This window comes from Protobothrops mucrosquamatus, unplaced genomic scaffold (genome assembly GCF_001527695.2).
Source record: "Protobothrops mucrosquamatus isolate PMUCROS unplaced genomic scaffold, P.Mucros_1.0 scaffold533, whole genome shotgun sequence".
Taxonomy (NCBI): Eukaryota; Metazoa; Chordata; class Lepidosauria; order Squamata; family Viperidae; genus Protobothrops; species Protobothrops mucrosquamatus.
This window is the reverse complement of record NW_015386840.1, coordinates 608,012-623,714: the sequence shown is the minus strand read 5'-3', so window position 1 is coordinate 623,714 and position 15,703 is coordinate 608,012. Positions and strand designations below refer to the sequence as shown.

Sequence of the window (15,703 nt, the reverse complement as noted above, 5' to 3'; positions counted from 1 at the left end):
TTCTTCCCCATTCTGTGTAGCCATAGCAATCTAAGATCAGCAGAGTCTTGCTGGATCAGGTCAAGGACCCATTTAATCCAGTCTTCTGTCTTGCATTCTGTGTCATGGATGCATTTAGGAAGCTTACAGATAGAATGGCAGGGTGATAGGCCTCTTTCACTGTTGTTCTCCAGAAACAGGCACATATGGCAAGCTTAGGACATTGTGCCATTATGCACTTAAACTTCCTTCTCCATGTTGTCTAGCTGCCTGGTCTGACTTTTCTTTTGCTGCCTTAAGCCAGGAATTCCACTAAGGCTATAAACACTGACCTGTCTTTCCAGAGGTCAAAACATAGTGCCTAACTGTGAACCTGGAGATCTGGTTTGCATTTGACCCTGTAACCCTTTGCCTTCTTACAGAGGAATGGCTCATGTTTCTCTGGAATGCATCTCACTGCTTGCCTTCCATTCTCGTCTCCAACTTTCTTGTGCCATTATCATCATCACTGTTGATCGTTCTTCCCTAAATTTGGAAGGATGAAATAATAAATAAGATTTTTTTTTATTAAAAGTTTTATAAAGGTTACAATATTTTTCCCCCATCCCACCCGCAAACCCCCCCACCCACCCCACTTCCCAGAGCTATTCACAGGGTTAACAAATAATAATCATAATCTAAATAACATTAACCAACTATTAAATTACCAAATCTATAAAACACTTTAACTCCCTTTTTACATAAATTTAAGTAAATTAAAATTAAACACAATAATAAACAAATACTAATATCATAGTAATAATTAAAAATAACAGAAAAAATAAACTATTATAAAATATTAACAACAATAATAATACTCTAAAATTTACTCAAAAACCAAATGGAACTTTTTAGTCCCATATTTATTCTGAATTCTTGGCAATTTCTGCTAAATTTGACACTTTAAGCGACCATTCTTCTATAGTAGGCAAACGATCCGTCTTCCAATATTGAGCTACCAGTAATCTTGCAGCTATTATAAGATTCAACATCAAATTCATTTCTTTAACATCCAAATCTTCCATAATACCTAACAAAAATATCTGCGGTGTAAACTTTATCTTTTTCTTAAAAACATTTTGAATATTCCACCAAATTTTAATCCATAATGCTTTTATTTCCCTACATGTCCACCAAATATGAAAATAAGTTGCATCTAAATTTCCACATCTCCAACACTTGGGTTGTAAATTAGGATACATGCACGACAATTTTTGAGGATCCAAATGCCACCTATAAAACATTTTATAAAAATTTTCTTTTAAATTTTGAGCTTGAGTAAATTTCACATTTCTAACCCAAATTGTTTCCCATGTATCCAATGAAATCGGTTCTTGAATATTTTGAGCCCATTTAATAATAAATAAGATTTGAATAGGCTCTCCTCGGCCTGTAAACTAAAATAAGTTCTTCATTTTGCTACCACTTTCAAATGTAGCAAATTTGGAAAATTGGAAATAAATTTAGCTTCAATGACTATATATAAGTTGTAGAAGCACATGATCATCTCACCAAACTATATAAACTTAGGGACAGGAAGTCAGTATTTATATAGCCAATCAGAGGGAGCATAACATGTCTTAAAATGTTTGTTCTTATCCTAACTCTAGTGAGAAGTGCCTACTAGCCCACTGGGCTACCACTTTCCAGTTGTCAAAATTGCAACGGGCAAAAACAGATGAATTGGTGGGGATATTCTTAAATAATTTTAAAACTTGAGTTCTGAAGAAAGGGCTTTTTAAAAAATAATACAAACATGTGGCCCTTTCCTAACTCTGATGAATTTGGAAGTTCTTGATACTTTTTTTTTATCAACCTGGAGCAGTGTTTTATTTAGATTAGCTTAGAATGGTATATTTCAAACTTGGCATACTGCCTGGGAAATTCCTGAAGCTCACCAAATTTTGAGAAATATTGGTCTAGAGAACAATATCTGAATTCAGCTAGTTGTGGCATAGTTACAAAGCATTAATAAACCATGGTTTAGCCCTGCATATGAAGCCACTGGAGGGCTAATATGTATGGAGCAATTAAGAAAATCATTATTTAAATAAAAGACACTTTATGACAGGGGTGTCAAACTCGCATCGTCATGTGACATGTTGCGACGTATCGCGACTTTTTTCCCATTGCCGGCAATGGGATGGGCGTGGTTTCGCCATGACGCATCCAGCCCCCAGGCCGGCAGTTTGACGCCCCTGCTTTATGACATCTGATCATTTACCATATCTGTGGTTGGATAAATTGGGAGGAAAGGAATGGTGTTTCCTAGCCAAATTAACGTGTTAATCTTTTAAGCAGATTTAAATCTTATTATTATTGTAACAGATTGGAAAAATGTTGCAGATGTATTACCTCAGACCAAAAAAAAAAAAAAAAGTTGGCTTTCCTGCTAATTTGCTATGCTTCAAGAAGTCTGGTTGGCTTGGGAAATTACTTTGATGGACTTCCTTCTAATTAAATCACAGTATTTCACTGTACTACTTCAACATTAGGGACAATCATCAAGTAAACGTCCTTTTTTCAGAAGCTGATGGGCTTTGATTATACATCATTTACTTTCAAATATCCTCACCCAACTCATATCCCAGCTACCAGAAAAGGCCATTTTAAGCCATTTAATGATATGAGAAAATGCTTTTATAGGAAAGCAGGTTAATTTAAGTGTCACATCCATCAAAGGATGGTCTCTTCGGGTCTCTAGCAAGCAGGTATTGGCTGCCTTTAGTTACTGAAAAATTTTGGGCTGCTATTTCTGTGCGCTTTCGTTTACAGATTCTTGGCATTGGGACAGTTAGTTCTTTGTGCTCTGGTATTACAATGAGGCAACCCAAGAGAAAGAGACTCGGTTCAAGGCTGTCAGCTGTTACTAATCACCGTTCTATGGCTTGCTGTGAATCCCTGCTAGTCCTTACCTCCTGCTCTGCTTAGCACACATAAAGAAGATAAATTACTCCCTTAGTTTCTCTTCAAAAAACATATTGTGTGGTGCATTCCAATATCATGAGCAAAAGATGGAATAATGCAAAGAGTTAAAGTGGTATCTAAACAGCCCACACAGTAGGGTCCTACTCTGGCAGATGTGAAGAACAGGAAATGTGCCACTGACTTGGATATCTAGAAATATTGTGTTACTTTGCGCTTGCAAAGTTGAAAGTAGAAATGGGATGCAGCTCTAAGAGAAAGGGCCTCAGGGTTTGTTTGTTTGTGTGTGTGTGTGTGTGTGTGTGTTTTGAATAGGCTATTCCAGTATTTCTGAACCTCAGCAATTTTAAGATGTGTGGACTTCAGCTCCCAGAATTCCCCAGCTAGCAAAACTGGTTGGAGAATTCTGGCAGTTGAAGTCCACACATCTTAAACTTTCCAAGGTTGAAAAAAAACCTGGGCTATTCCAACTGTGCAACCTTGCGTCAACATCAAGGACTGTGGGAAGTTACAGCAAAAGGCAAAAGTACATTTAAGCCTGAAGAAAATAATCTCTGAGAAGTCAGAGATAGTTTGCCAAATTTGACATTGGGGAATGGAGTAAAGTTGAGTGATCATGATACAAGTGACAGATTCTGAAATGGAAAGGAACAGACAGACCGGTTACTTCCTCAGATTTGCCCTAAGACTGTCTTAAAAGATAGTCTTCAACTTACAACCAGTCACCTAGTGACCACTTGAAGTTTTGACAGACCTACCAGAACAGTATTTATAGTACGACCCAGATTCGAAGCTCCAATGGTTCATCCCCGCCATGGTCATGTGACTTCACTTTGGGCACTCAGCAAGTGGGCCATGTTTACAGCTGTTTGTGGCATCCCACAGTCATGTGACCATATTTTAGGACAGTTTTGCCAAAAACTGGTATTTACTTCCAGTTTACAGCAAAACCTGCCATAGCAAACCATGGGTGCATTTAACAACCACAGCATTCGCTTAACAACTGACTCAAAAAAGGTCATAAAATCATCATGAGTTACCTCTGTGATGGGCAGGCTCCATTACGGATGTAATTTGAAGACTAATTCTAACAAAGCTTGTTTGGCTTTATTTGTATCTAAAATGTCACAACTTGGATTAATCAAGGGTACATTTTGCTTTTGTTTTTGTTTTGTTTATTGTAATTAAAAACTATATTCCACCCCTTGCCTTTGGGACAGTGCAGTGTTTCTGATTCAATCAGTCTGCATGCCAGACTGTAAGGCATACATGCTTAAAAGAAAACTTAGGTAAGGATATGTGCCCTTCTTTATGGGTATACAGCCTAGCCTACTTTCCCTTGAGTTTAGACTGAAATTTATTATTGTTAATCACACAGATGGTATTTCTCTGAATGAATGTATATTGCAAAGGTTGTTTGCAGTTTGTTCAGCTTTGCAGGGCTGTGTTTGTCACATACCGGTAGTTTCAAGTCCAGCCCAATATGCAACAGTCCAGCCAAAAGTCACCTCTTTATTGGATTACACACAATAAACAGAATCTTGCCAGACTAAACCTTTATTACTCTCAAACCTTTATTACTCTCAAGGCGCTCCATGGCAGCGGACCGGGATACCTTCGAGACCGCCTTCTGCCACAGATTACCTCCCATCGGCCTGTACGCTCCCACAGGGTGGGTCTCCTCAGGGTGCCGTCGGCCAGACAGTGCCGGCTGGCGACCCCAAGGGGGAGGGCCTTCTCTGTGGGAGCTCCCACCCTCTGGAATGAGCTGCCCCCAGAGATNGGTGATCCCTGATCTCCCTTCCTTCCACCGCGCCCTTAAGACATGGCTATTCCAGCAAGCGGGACTGGCCTAGGGCAATTTTTAGAGGGGTTTTAATCATATTTTAATTAGACAATATTTAAATATTTCTTCTTAACTAATTTTAATTTTGTAATTTTTATTGGTGTATTTTTAATTGATTGTCAGCCGCCCTGAGTCCGCAAGGAGAAGGGCGGGATATAAATTCAATAAATAATAATAATAATAACCCAATGGATATACTCTGGGATATTCTAAAGAGTAGCTATTCCAACTTTCTTCCTCTATCTCCTATCCAGCTCCAGTGTGATAGACTTTAACATGGAGGTGGATTGCCTAGGAGGGGAAGGGTGCATTCCAGGGGAGTAAGCAACACTGCTCAGATATTATGTGTGAGAGAAAGAGGTGGAAACATCCCGTCCCCAACAGTTCACATTGTGGAATATATTGTAGATACAGATAGTTGACTGCTCAGTCTAGCAAGATTTTGTCTATAGGTATGAAACAATAAAGAACTCAGCTTGGAAAAATCACCATGTGTGATTCTTGGTTTGGGGCTTGACATCAGGGCTGTGTTGCCTCTTATCTTATCCCCCTTCTTGGAATGTGCTCACTCCTTCCTGGGAAATTGCCGCTTCTTTGTAGTCCATCACACCATATCACCCTCCATGGACACCATCCCTCACACATAATTGCCTGAGTAGCCATTTACACGTTAGCCAACATGATATAGTAGTTATATTACTGGATTGGGCAGACATTTATTTCAGCCCAATCTATCTAACAAGATGGTTATTTTGAGGATAAGATGAGGGTGTGCCCAGGTTCATCTCTGTTAATTATTTAAAAGAACAGTAAGGTATTAATGCAAGAAATACATAATTGAATGAATAATAAATGAATATGAATTAAAGAATTAAAATGGGAAATCCATTACCAAAAAAGAACGGGCATATTTGTGCAGAATAGTTACATGTGAAATGCTAAAGGTAGAATTAATTGCTATAGCTAAAATTGAAATATAATAGAATTTATCACAGTAAGGTAGATATATATTCTGTGCCTTCTCAAAGCCCTATTTGTTTGTTTATTTAGTAAACATATATGCCACTCGCCTAGAGGCAATCATAAAAAAAAGATAAAATTTTAAAACATCACACAAGTAGTCCTTGACATAAGACCATAATTGAGCCCAGAATGACATTCATATGTTGTCATGGTTGTTAAGTGGGTCACCATATAAACATAGTCAATTTTAATGTGGCAGTCATTAAGCGAGGACCATTGTTTTCTTCAATGGGCTTTTTTTTTTTTTGTGCTGGAAACTGGAAGTAAATGCTGGAAACCGGCAAAATCCACCAAAAATCATAGTCATATGACTGCAGAATGCTACAAATAGCCGCAAATGTGAGCCAGTTACCAAGCATCCCAAATTTGATCATGTGACTGTAAGGTGTATGTTTTTCTGTGCAGCCATTTGAACTCCGGAATTGGGTTACAAGCAGTTCTGAAGAGATTGGTCATAATCTCAAACAGTCACTAAGCAACTGGTTGTTAAGCAAGGACTATCTTTATGGGTATAATTAATAAGGAATTTCAGGGTGGTTGTTCCTCCCAGTCCTTTGAAGTTGGGCCAGATAAAGAGGACTTTCCTCTGCAAAGAAGATTAAATTTCTGAGATGTATGCCTCTAACTTTACCTTTGTACATCCTTTGTGTTAGGAGTGTCGGCCTTGGACAGTAAGGCATCTGGGAAAATGGGTCTTCGAGCAGTGGTGTATTACATGAGTACCACAATTATAGCTGTCCTGATTGGGATAATCATGGTAGTCATCATCCATCCTGGGAAAGGGTCAAAGGAAAAAATGCACAGAGAAGGCAAGATTGTCCGAGTGACAGCTGCGGATGCCTTTCTGGACTTAATCAGGTAGGCAGCATTTTCCTGCAACTTGGCTCCTTCAAGTGTGTTAGATTACAGCCCTCTTATTGCAGTGTGGTTAGTGTGAATTGTAGGAGGGCCTTCCTGAAGGAAAGCTATTAACTAAATCAAAAAAGATGCTTCATGTGTGATAATGTAAAGCTAAGGAAATGAGTGATGTGATGGAACACCAAGGTGGCATCGTCAACTTGGAAATAATTCTGAAATATAGTCCAAAAGTAGCTGGATAGCCACAGATCATAGCTGAACAATCTTTTGTGGCTGTGGGCAGTACTTTGCATTTTTGGGAAACCCGAGAGCCACAGTTTGCAAAGGCTTTGCACACTTATACAAAGTAAGTATAGCTCACCATCAAGCTGAGCAAGACTGGGTGAATTTATGGGCAAGTTTGGGTGGGTTTTTTTTGACAATAGTATGGAACTGTCTTCTGGGATGGTCTACAAGGTTTAAGTAGGACTAAGATTTCTTGTTAGTCTCTCATTCTAAAGCCAATTAGGGCCGTTACTGATTCCTATAAGGTGTCATTCCAATTTCATTGGGGATGGTTGACATTGGGAATATAAGTCATCATTTAGAGAGACGCTATCTTAAAAATCAGAACATTGGTGTTCTTGTTTATTATATTCTGAATGAAGGAAAAACTTCGCTGAATATGTGTGTTGGTGAGAGATTTAACTGGTGAGAAAAATTTCAATTACATGAGAATAGCATAATTTGATTCAGGGTATGCAAATCATTTGAGGAACCACTTTGCTTACAAAGAAGCAAATCTGATTGTGAAGCAGCTGACACCGTTAAGATACCTGGCAAGTGCCTCAAAGCTCTTCCATTGTTTTCTGGGCCTGCCTGTATATGGCCAGAAAACACTTCTACTGACCACGTTTCTGCTACCAGTAACCACCGCATAAAATGTGGTTTTAGATTATACTTTGTGTTTAAAGGTATACTGAAAAAAATAAATTGATTGTCCTTTAGTGTGATCTAGATAGGATGACAAATTATGGCTAATAGGCAAATATTATTTTTTTTCTTCTTTACAGAAACATGTTTCCTCCAAATCTTGTAGAAGCCTGCTTCAAACAGGTAAAAAAATTGAATCCCTTCCTATATGTGGGTATATTACATGTCCAGATTCAATTGGGATTACACAAAGACCAAGTTTATGATGCAGGGAATATTCTTAATTGTCTCCCAGTGAGAAGCACTTATAGCAGTGCTGGCGAACCTATGGCACATGTGCCAGAGGGGGCACTCAGAGCCCTCTCTGTGGACATGCACGCCATTGCCCCAGCCCTGCCTACCCCCATGGCCCCGTCCTCACCAGCAGGAGGAGAGTCGCCCCCGGGCGTGGCCCATGTGGAGCAGTGCAACCAAGGACATGGCAGCCAAGCAGCAGGGACAAGACTCTGCCCTCGCGCCCCATCGCATGCAGATGATGCTGCGGGGCACGGGCAGAGGGCATGGCCGCCATGGCGCTGCTGGATCACCTGGCCAGTGGTGGGTGGCCCTGCAGGCAGGCGGGGTGGGCAGGGGCGGTTTTGGGGCACTCAGTCTCTAAAAGGTTTGCCATCACTGACCTACAGCTTCTATAGGATGGATTCTTTGAGGCTCTATTATCTGGGCATAGCTTTATGACCCAACTGGGATTAGATTTTTCAGTTGCTCTTCTGCACAGATCACTGACTTATTAAAAGTATAAAAATGCTCCTATGGTTATTGCTGATGTTCCAGCAGCCATAGATGTAGAGAAGACAAGTGCTTCGTTATTATTAAAAATACAACATAATATTAGAAGCCAGCAGTGTTTAGATTAGAGACTAACATGATGAAAATCCTTTAATTTCACAACATACAGACAAATCTAACCATAGTTTCAATTGGGAAAATGTGACCATATCAGGGAATTTCTAGACGCCTGGTACTCTGACAAATTAGCCATCAATAGACACATAGACTTTAACAACATCTATAGACTATGCAAAAAAGACAATCAACCAACCAAAAAGGGAACAAAAAGACCCAAGCACCTCTCTTCCAGCAATCAGCATCCAGATCAGCATAGATTAACTCCAAGGTTAACATCAGACCAACAATCAACTAAACAATACCCCAATCAAGAAACTGCCAAAGAAGCGGACAGTAAACAGCCCAACCAAAGAACTGACAGCAAACTGCACCCCTTATTAGCACGGATGATGTTACCTAGTTTGGGTAATGAAAGGTCTGCAAGAAAACAAGCAGGCTCAGAGAGCACCAAGGACACCTCCCCGCCCCTTATTTAGATTATTTCTGTCTTCATCCCGGGAGGTCAGATAAATCTTTTGATAATTGCATTTGAGCAGTTAGAAATAAGGTTCCAGAATTCCTAACACGTGAATATAATATTTGTCCTTCTCACCATCTCTAACAGTTCAAAACAAACTATGAAGAGCGTGTTCACCATACACATGATGATTCTAATGAAACGTCGGTCCTTGTTGGCATTATAAATAATGTAACAGAAGCTGTGGAAAACCTAACTCAGATGAAGAAGGAGATAATCCCTGTACCAGGGGGTGTAAATGGAGTGAATGCCCTTGGACTGGTTGTCTTCTCCATCAGTTTTGGATTAGTGATTGGCAATATGAAGGAACAAGGTCGGGCATTGAGAGAGTTCTTCGACAGTCTCAATGAGGCTATCATGCGACTGGTAGCTCTAATAATGTGGTAAGTACTAAATTCACTGTGCTACTACCTGAATTTAGTACTCTTTACTTGAAGGTCCAAACTGAACTTCCTTCTTGGTTATTCTAACAATTTCTGGGATGAAAATTCAAGGAGGTCAATACAGATTAGACATTAGGAAGAACTTCTTGACAATAACAACAATCAATCAGTGGAATAAGTTACTACATGGAGTGGTTTCTTCTTCACTGGAGGTTTTCAAACAAAGGCTATAGACATTTGTGGTGATGTAAATGAATCTTGAGAGCCAGTTTGGTGTAGTGTTGAAGGTACCAGGCTAGAAACTGGGAGATTATGAATTCTAGTGCTGCCTTGGGCACAAAGCCAATTTCTGAGGCTAAAATAAATTCTGGATTAAAAAGTAATCCGTAGTATCACTAACAAACGGCCTAGTTCCTATATTTGTGCAGAGAGTTACTTTAATTCAGTATTCATAGACTGAATTACAGTCATAGTATACAAGATCTTGCATAACTGGCTTCAGAATTCATTATTGCACCAAGATAATATTTTACACAAATAGAATGTGATGAAAAATATATTTTGTAAAAAATACATATTTTGGAATAAAACACACCAGCCATGATTAAAGTCTGTCGATAATGAATTGGTATCTTCACATTCTTCTTTGTTTGCCATTAATTTGCAGAGTATATGTTAAAAATAAATTCTCTTGTGTTTGCAGAGGCTTCCCTTTTGGTTCATAGACAGCTTTTTAGCCAAAGGTTCACCAGACAGTATAATAAACAAGAATATACTGGGACAATATATTTAGGGTCACAGTCTCTGTCTTTATAGAATACAGCAAGGAATTTCCAAGTGCAAGAGAATAAAGATACATTACACATTTTTGCACAAAAGTAGACTAATAGAATAGTTACAAAGCAATGCATTTATCTTTCTCCCTGTCTCTGTCTGTCTGTCTGTCTCTCTCTCTTTCTATTTCTCTCTCTGCCTCTCTTTGTCTTTTTTGTTGTTGTTTTTTCCAGGTATGCACCATTTGGTATTTTGTTTCTAATCGCTGGAAAAATTGTTGAGATGGAAGATATGGGTGTGATTGGAGGCCAGCTTGCCATGTATACAGTTACTGTTATCATTGGTTTGCTCATCCATGCAATTATTGTTCTCCCACTTCTCTACTTCTTCATTACTCGGAAAAATCCTTGGGTCTTTATTGGAGGATTGTTGCAAGCTCTCATCACAGCTTTGGGAACTTCCTCAAGGTAGGCTTCCATAATCAAATAGCTTGGGATATAGGAGTTTTTATTGGTTATATACTGCATATACATATAGGTCCCAAAATACACACACACCCCCAAATTGGGTTCAGTTTATCTATAGATATAGTGCATTTTTAAAATACTGTTTATCCCATATATACTGGAGTGTAAGCCTATCTGCTTGTAAGCAGATTGTTAAGTTTTAATTAAAATAACATGAAAAATGTGCCACCCACAGATAGGCTGGCCCTAAAGAATTTCAACTTTCACAATTGTGTTATCTACAGATAGCAATATTGTTCATGGTATTTCGTTTAAAAAAATTGAGAGCTTATTCATGGATAGGCTGGTTCATGAGTATATACAGATGTTTTTATTGCAAATGGTTGAGAGAAGATGTGATTATTCCAGGTTTCTATCATTATCCTAGGTTTCTGTCACTCTTCAACTCTACTTTAGGTTTTACTTTACACCTAACATGTTGTTCCAATATGTGTATAGCGACATTCATCTGAATCTATGTACCATTCAGAGTACAATATAAGACACTATCCAAATTATGATACACATTATATTATTTGACTACATATTCCAATAAATATTTTAATTGGACAGCTCTTTCACATTAATTATTCTTGATCTTGAAAATTAATATCTGAAACTGCTTTGTATTGAAACATATCTTTTAGTCTAGTACTGTCTCCAAGTTAGACAACCATGTTCTTCAATGAAATGAAAGGCATTGAAAATGTGCAGTTACCACACATGATCTACCTGTACTGTATGGTCTTTCAAAAATATACACCCAGGAAACTCTGGGTGCAGATTCTCTCAAATTTTGAGCATTGTCTGAAGTTTAACTATATGAACCAACTCTCTCTCTCACTGTGTATGTGTGTGCGTGTATGTATACATACACATGCACACATACACATTCATACATACATATATACATACATACATACATACATACATGGTAATGGTATCTTTTATTTTTCTCCCCATCTGGTTTCAGTTCTGCCACTTTGCCTATCACTTTTAAGTGTTTGGAAGAGAACAATGGAGTAGACAAACGCATTACAAGATTTGTACTACCTGTGGGTGCAACTATTAACATGGATGGGACAGCTTTGTATGAAGCCCTGGCTGCAATTTTCATTGCGCAGGTTAACAATATGGATCTAAACTTTGGGCAAATTATCACAATCAGGTTTGTAAATCGTGCAAAATTCATTTCCTTGTATACCTATGCAAGACAACAAAGGTAGAAAAGTTGGAATGAGGGGCATTTCTGAGTGGAATGCATGATCACACTGGGGACAGGAGGATGATAAAGTAGGAGATCATGAATACATTGTTTGCAATGCAAATTACAATATCAAGATCTAATCCAGATTGAGACTGCTATATAGACCGCAAGTCCTCTTCCTATTGTGCTAGTTATTGTTTTTAGAGTAATATAGAAGGAAGGAAGGAAGGAAGGAAGGAAGGAAGGAAGGAAGGAAGGAAGGAAGGAAGGAAGGAAGGAAGGAAGGAAGGAAGGAAGGAAGGAAGGATTGTGTTTTTCAGATTATAAATCACAATCTGAACATTTAAGATCTGGAAAATATCAGTTTGGGAAGACTGGTCTAACTCATGAAGCTGAATACACTGTTGAGGATGGCTTATCTAACTTAAGCATCAAATTTCCTTGTAAAAGAAATGAAAAGGGAAAGGTTTTTGATCATGTAAATTAGCAACTGATTCTAACCCTATTCATGAACTTCTAGCCAACAACTTCTTCAAAGCTGAAAGAGTTTTATGATATAAGGAAATGTTTTTTAAAAAATGAAAATGGCAGTATAACTGGTTTTCTGTCTCTTTCCTTGTAACAGTATTACCGCAACAGCTGCCAGCATTGGTGCAGCAGGAATTCCTCAAGCTGGCCTAGTCACAATGGTGATTGTGTTAACCTCTGTTGGTTTGCCTACAGATGACATAACACTTATCATTGCAGTGGATTGGTTTCTGTGAGTATCTTTCCAATGAAGTAGATCAAAGACACTAGTGAAAATTAAATTTATAAGTCATTGTAGTTCCTTTCCTGAAGAAATGTATTGGGTCTCTTTGAAACAATACCTGATTACATTGCATACAAATTGCATACAAAGGTCAAACTGTCATCTTATATAAAAAGACTAGAATAAGATACTGATGAAGATTTGAGGGTGAAGGTTCCTTCTCCAAGCTTGTGGGTTGGCTTACAAATGTTTCATTACCAGGCTAGGTAACATCTTCAGTAGAGTTCAGGGGATGTCGGTGTCAGTGTTCTTCTGTTTATAAGGGCTTCATATGGTCAGTAGGTCTTGTGATGAATTTAAATTCCCCTAAACTCCACTGAAGATGTTACTTAGCCTGGTAATGAAACATTCAGAAGCCAACCCACAAGCTCAGAGAACAAACCTTCACCCTCATCCTACACCCAAGCTACAGATTTTCGCCACTATTGATGATTTTTTTGAACGGAGATATGAAACATATCTGATCACCTTCCAAGCTGTAGTTTTTAAAAAGATGCATTATTCAAATAGTCTTATCAGCCACCGTATTTTGACATGCAAATCTTATTTAATAATAATAATAGTAATAATAATAAAAAATAAAGTTGGAAGGGACCTTGGAGGTCATCTAGTCCAACCCCCTGCTCAAGCAGGAAACCCTGTACTATTTCAGACAAATGGCTGTCCAGTCTCTTCTTAAAAACTTCCAGTGTTGGAGCATTCACAGCTTCTGGAGGCAGATTGTTCCACTGGTTAATTGTTCTAACTGTCAGGAAGTTTCTCCTTAGTTCTAGGTTGCTTCTCTCTTTGGTTAGTTTCCATCCATTGCTTCCTGTCTTCCCTTCAGGTGCTTTGGAAAATAGCTTTACACCCTCTTCTTTGTGGCAATCCCTGAGATACTGGAACACTGCTATCATGTCCCCCCTCGTCCTTCTGTTCATTAGACCAGATATTTGCCTGTTATTTGTTTCTTAATGAACCTTTTCAAATGCTGCAACTTGTGGCCAGTTAGTTTGAATCTCCTTGTGCAAGAAGGAAGAGGCCCAAAAGACAATATGAATGTTACAAAATACCTATGTGCTGTTCCTTCTTGGAACTGATATTTAATTTTTAAATATGGCTCTTAATTTGTTTCACTATTTATTTATTTTTCATCGGTCCTGTAACATTTCCCCATTGGTCCTGTAACATCTTCTTCTGTGCAAACATTGAAGTAAATGTTATTATACTATAGATGTAATTTTAATGAAAGAATGTGGACTTGTGTTATATCTTCTAGTGGAAGCTTTCATTGTGTTGGTAAACAATGACTGGTTTACTTAAATTGAACGTATTTCCTAGGGATCGTCTTCGTACTACTACCAACGTTTTGGGAGACTCCATTGGTGCAGGAATTGTCGAACACTTATCACGCCATGAGTTACGGAACAAGGATGCTGAAATGGGTAACTCTGTGATAGAGGAGAATGAAATGAAGAAGCCTTACCAGCTGATTTCACAAGAGAATGAGAATGAAAAGCCCTTAGACAGTGAAACCAAGATGTAAGGTAGAGAAAAGTTGAGACAAAGCAACTAGAGTTATGGAAAATGTACACTTTCTTTGGTCCTTCTTCTTGTTCCTCATTTCTTCTTGTACTCTCAAAGCACTAAAAAGGTTTAAGGATGAACTAGATATTATGAGAGACAGAGTGTGTGACATGCCCCCTCTGCCTTGTGATAACTAGGTTTGAGCAATCAACAACAGCAGGCTGTTGCTCCATATGCCTCACCTTGTTCCTTCCAGTAAGGAAAGCCAGAGGAGGACAAAGCAAAGCACAGTATGGTTATGTTTCATGTTGTGTTTACCTAGACATATTTTCTCTGGCCTGATACCTTCCTGATGTGAGACTACAACTCCCAGAATTCTTAGGAAACATGCAGCAGCTGGTTAGAATTCTGGAAGTCATAATCCACTACATCTGTGGGACATCTGGCTGGAAAAAGCCTGCACAATTTGTGCAGGAGAAATAATGATGGGATCAGTGCACATTTTTCAAAATTGGTGAAAATATCCTAAATTCTTGGCACCTGTGATATAGAGCTACGTGCCATTAAAAAATAATAGGCATTACACAAAGTGATATGCAACATTTTAATGGGTGATAAATGTTTTATCAAATTACCAAGCTTATTCAAGAATATATATATATAAATATATATATATATATTTATCCTGTTAATGTGATCTCACTTAATATAAGCTGAAACAGCAAAACAGAAGAAATCCTGAAAGAGGCTTCATTTGTTCAAATGCTACATGTTCCTAGCACCATCAAGTCACCTTTGACATTTAATGCTATTTCTAGAAAAATTAATAGCAAATTTTGATTTCTTTTTTTAAAAAATAGTGTTTATTTCATTGCTATTAGAACAGCACAAGTATGAATACATTTTTTTCTAAAGGATGAAATAAGTGGATAGTATTTCCCACAGGTTATTATATTTATGAATTAAGCAAAAACTACTAATCCTGTGTTCATTTCTAACCAATGGGATATTTTAGTATCAGAAAGAGGCTCATGCTTCTTGGTACTGTGCACCTTCAAATCCCATTGATTTTGTATATCACAAACCTGCAAATACCTCTGTGTATGTGTAACGCTATGACTCTCTTTTAGATTATAGTATTTAGCACAAATACTGCTACTCATACATACTGTTTTTTTCCCAGGATCAGAGATCAAATGCACACACATAAAAACATATGCACTTTTGAACAGGAAATTTATCTTAGTTGCTTCATTGCCATGGACATATTGAATTATTGCTATCACAGCAATTATGATGTCATTATTTGATCAAACAACTGTAAATATTCTGCCGATTTAATCTAGTGAGGTTTAGATAAATTATAACCCACCAATCATATATACAGTAGTTTTCAGAAAGTAACTGTTTTTGCTTCCTACAGAAACTGCTAATATGGTGGTATTATAAACAGTTAGACTCCAGGAAGATTAACATGGTTCATAAATTGTCCTGACTTAAATCTCAATCTA

The 15,703-nt window shown here is 38.0% G+C and overlaps 1 protein-coding gene across 5 annotated transcripts in view; it reads left to right on the top strand.

Annotated features, from left to right (window-relative positions):
• The window catches only part of SLC1A3 (solute carrier family 1 member 3), a 34,289-nt gene extending 20,078 nt beyond the window's left edge, over positions 1–14,211 (top strand). For 2 of the 5 annotated variants that reach the window (XM_015816952.1, XM_015816950.1), the window contains 7 exons: positions 6,466–6,670; positions 7,723–7,765; positions 9,093–9,388; positions 10,396–10,629; positions 11,642–11,836; positions 12,501–12,635; positions 14,007–14,211. In XM_015816952.1, coding sequence (XP_015672438.1) covers positions 6,466–6,670; positions 7,723–7,765; positions 9,093–9,388; positions 10,396–10,629; positions 11,642–11,836; positions 12,501–12,635; positions 14,007–14,211 — 1,313 coding nt within the window. The remainder of the gene's footprint in view (positions 1–6,465; positions 6,671–7,722; positions 7,766–9,092; positions 9,389–10,395; positions 10,630–11,641; positions 11,837–12,500; positions 12,636–14,006) is intronic. The other 3 variants (XM_015816953.1, XM_015816951.1, XM_015816954.1) reach the window with 3 other exon arrangements.
• Positions 14,212–15,703: the final 1,492 nt, after the last annotated feature.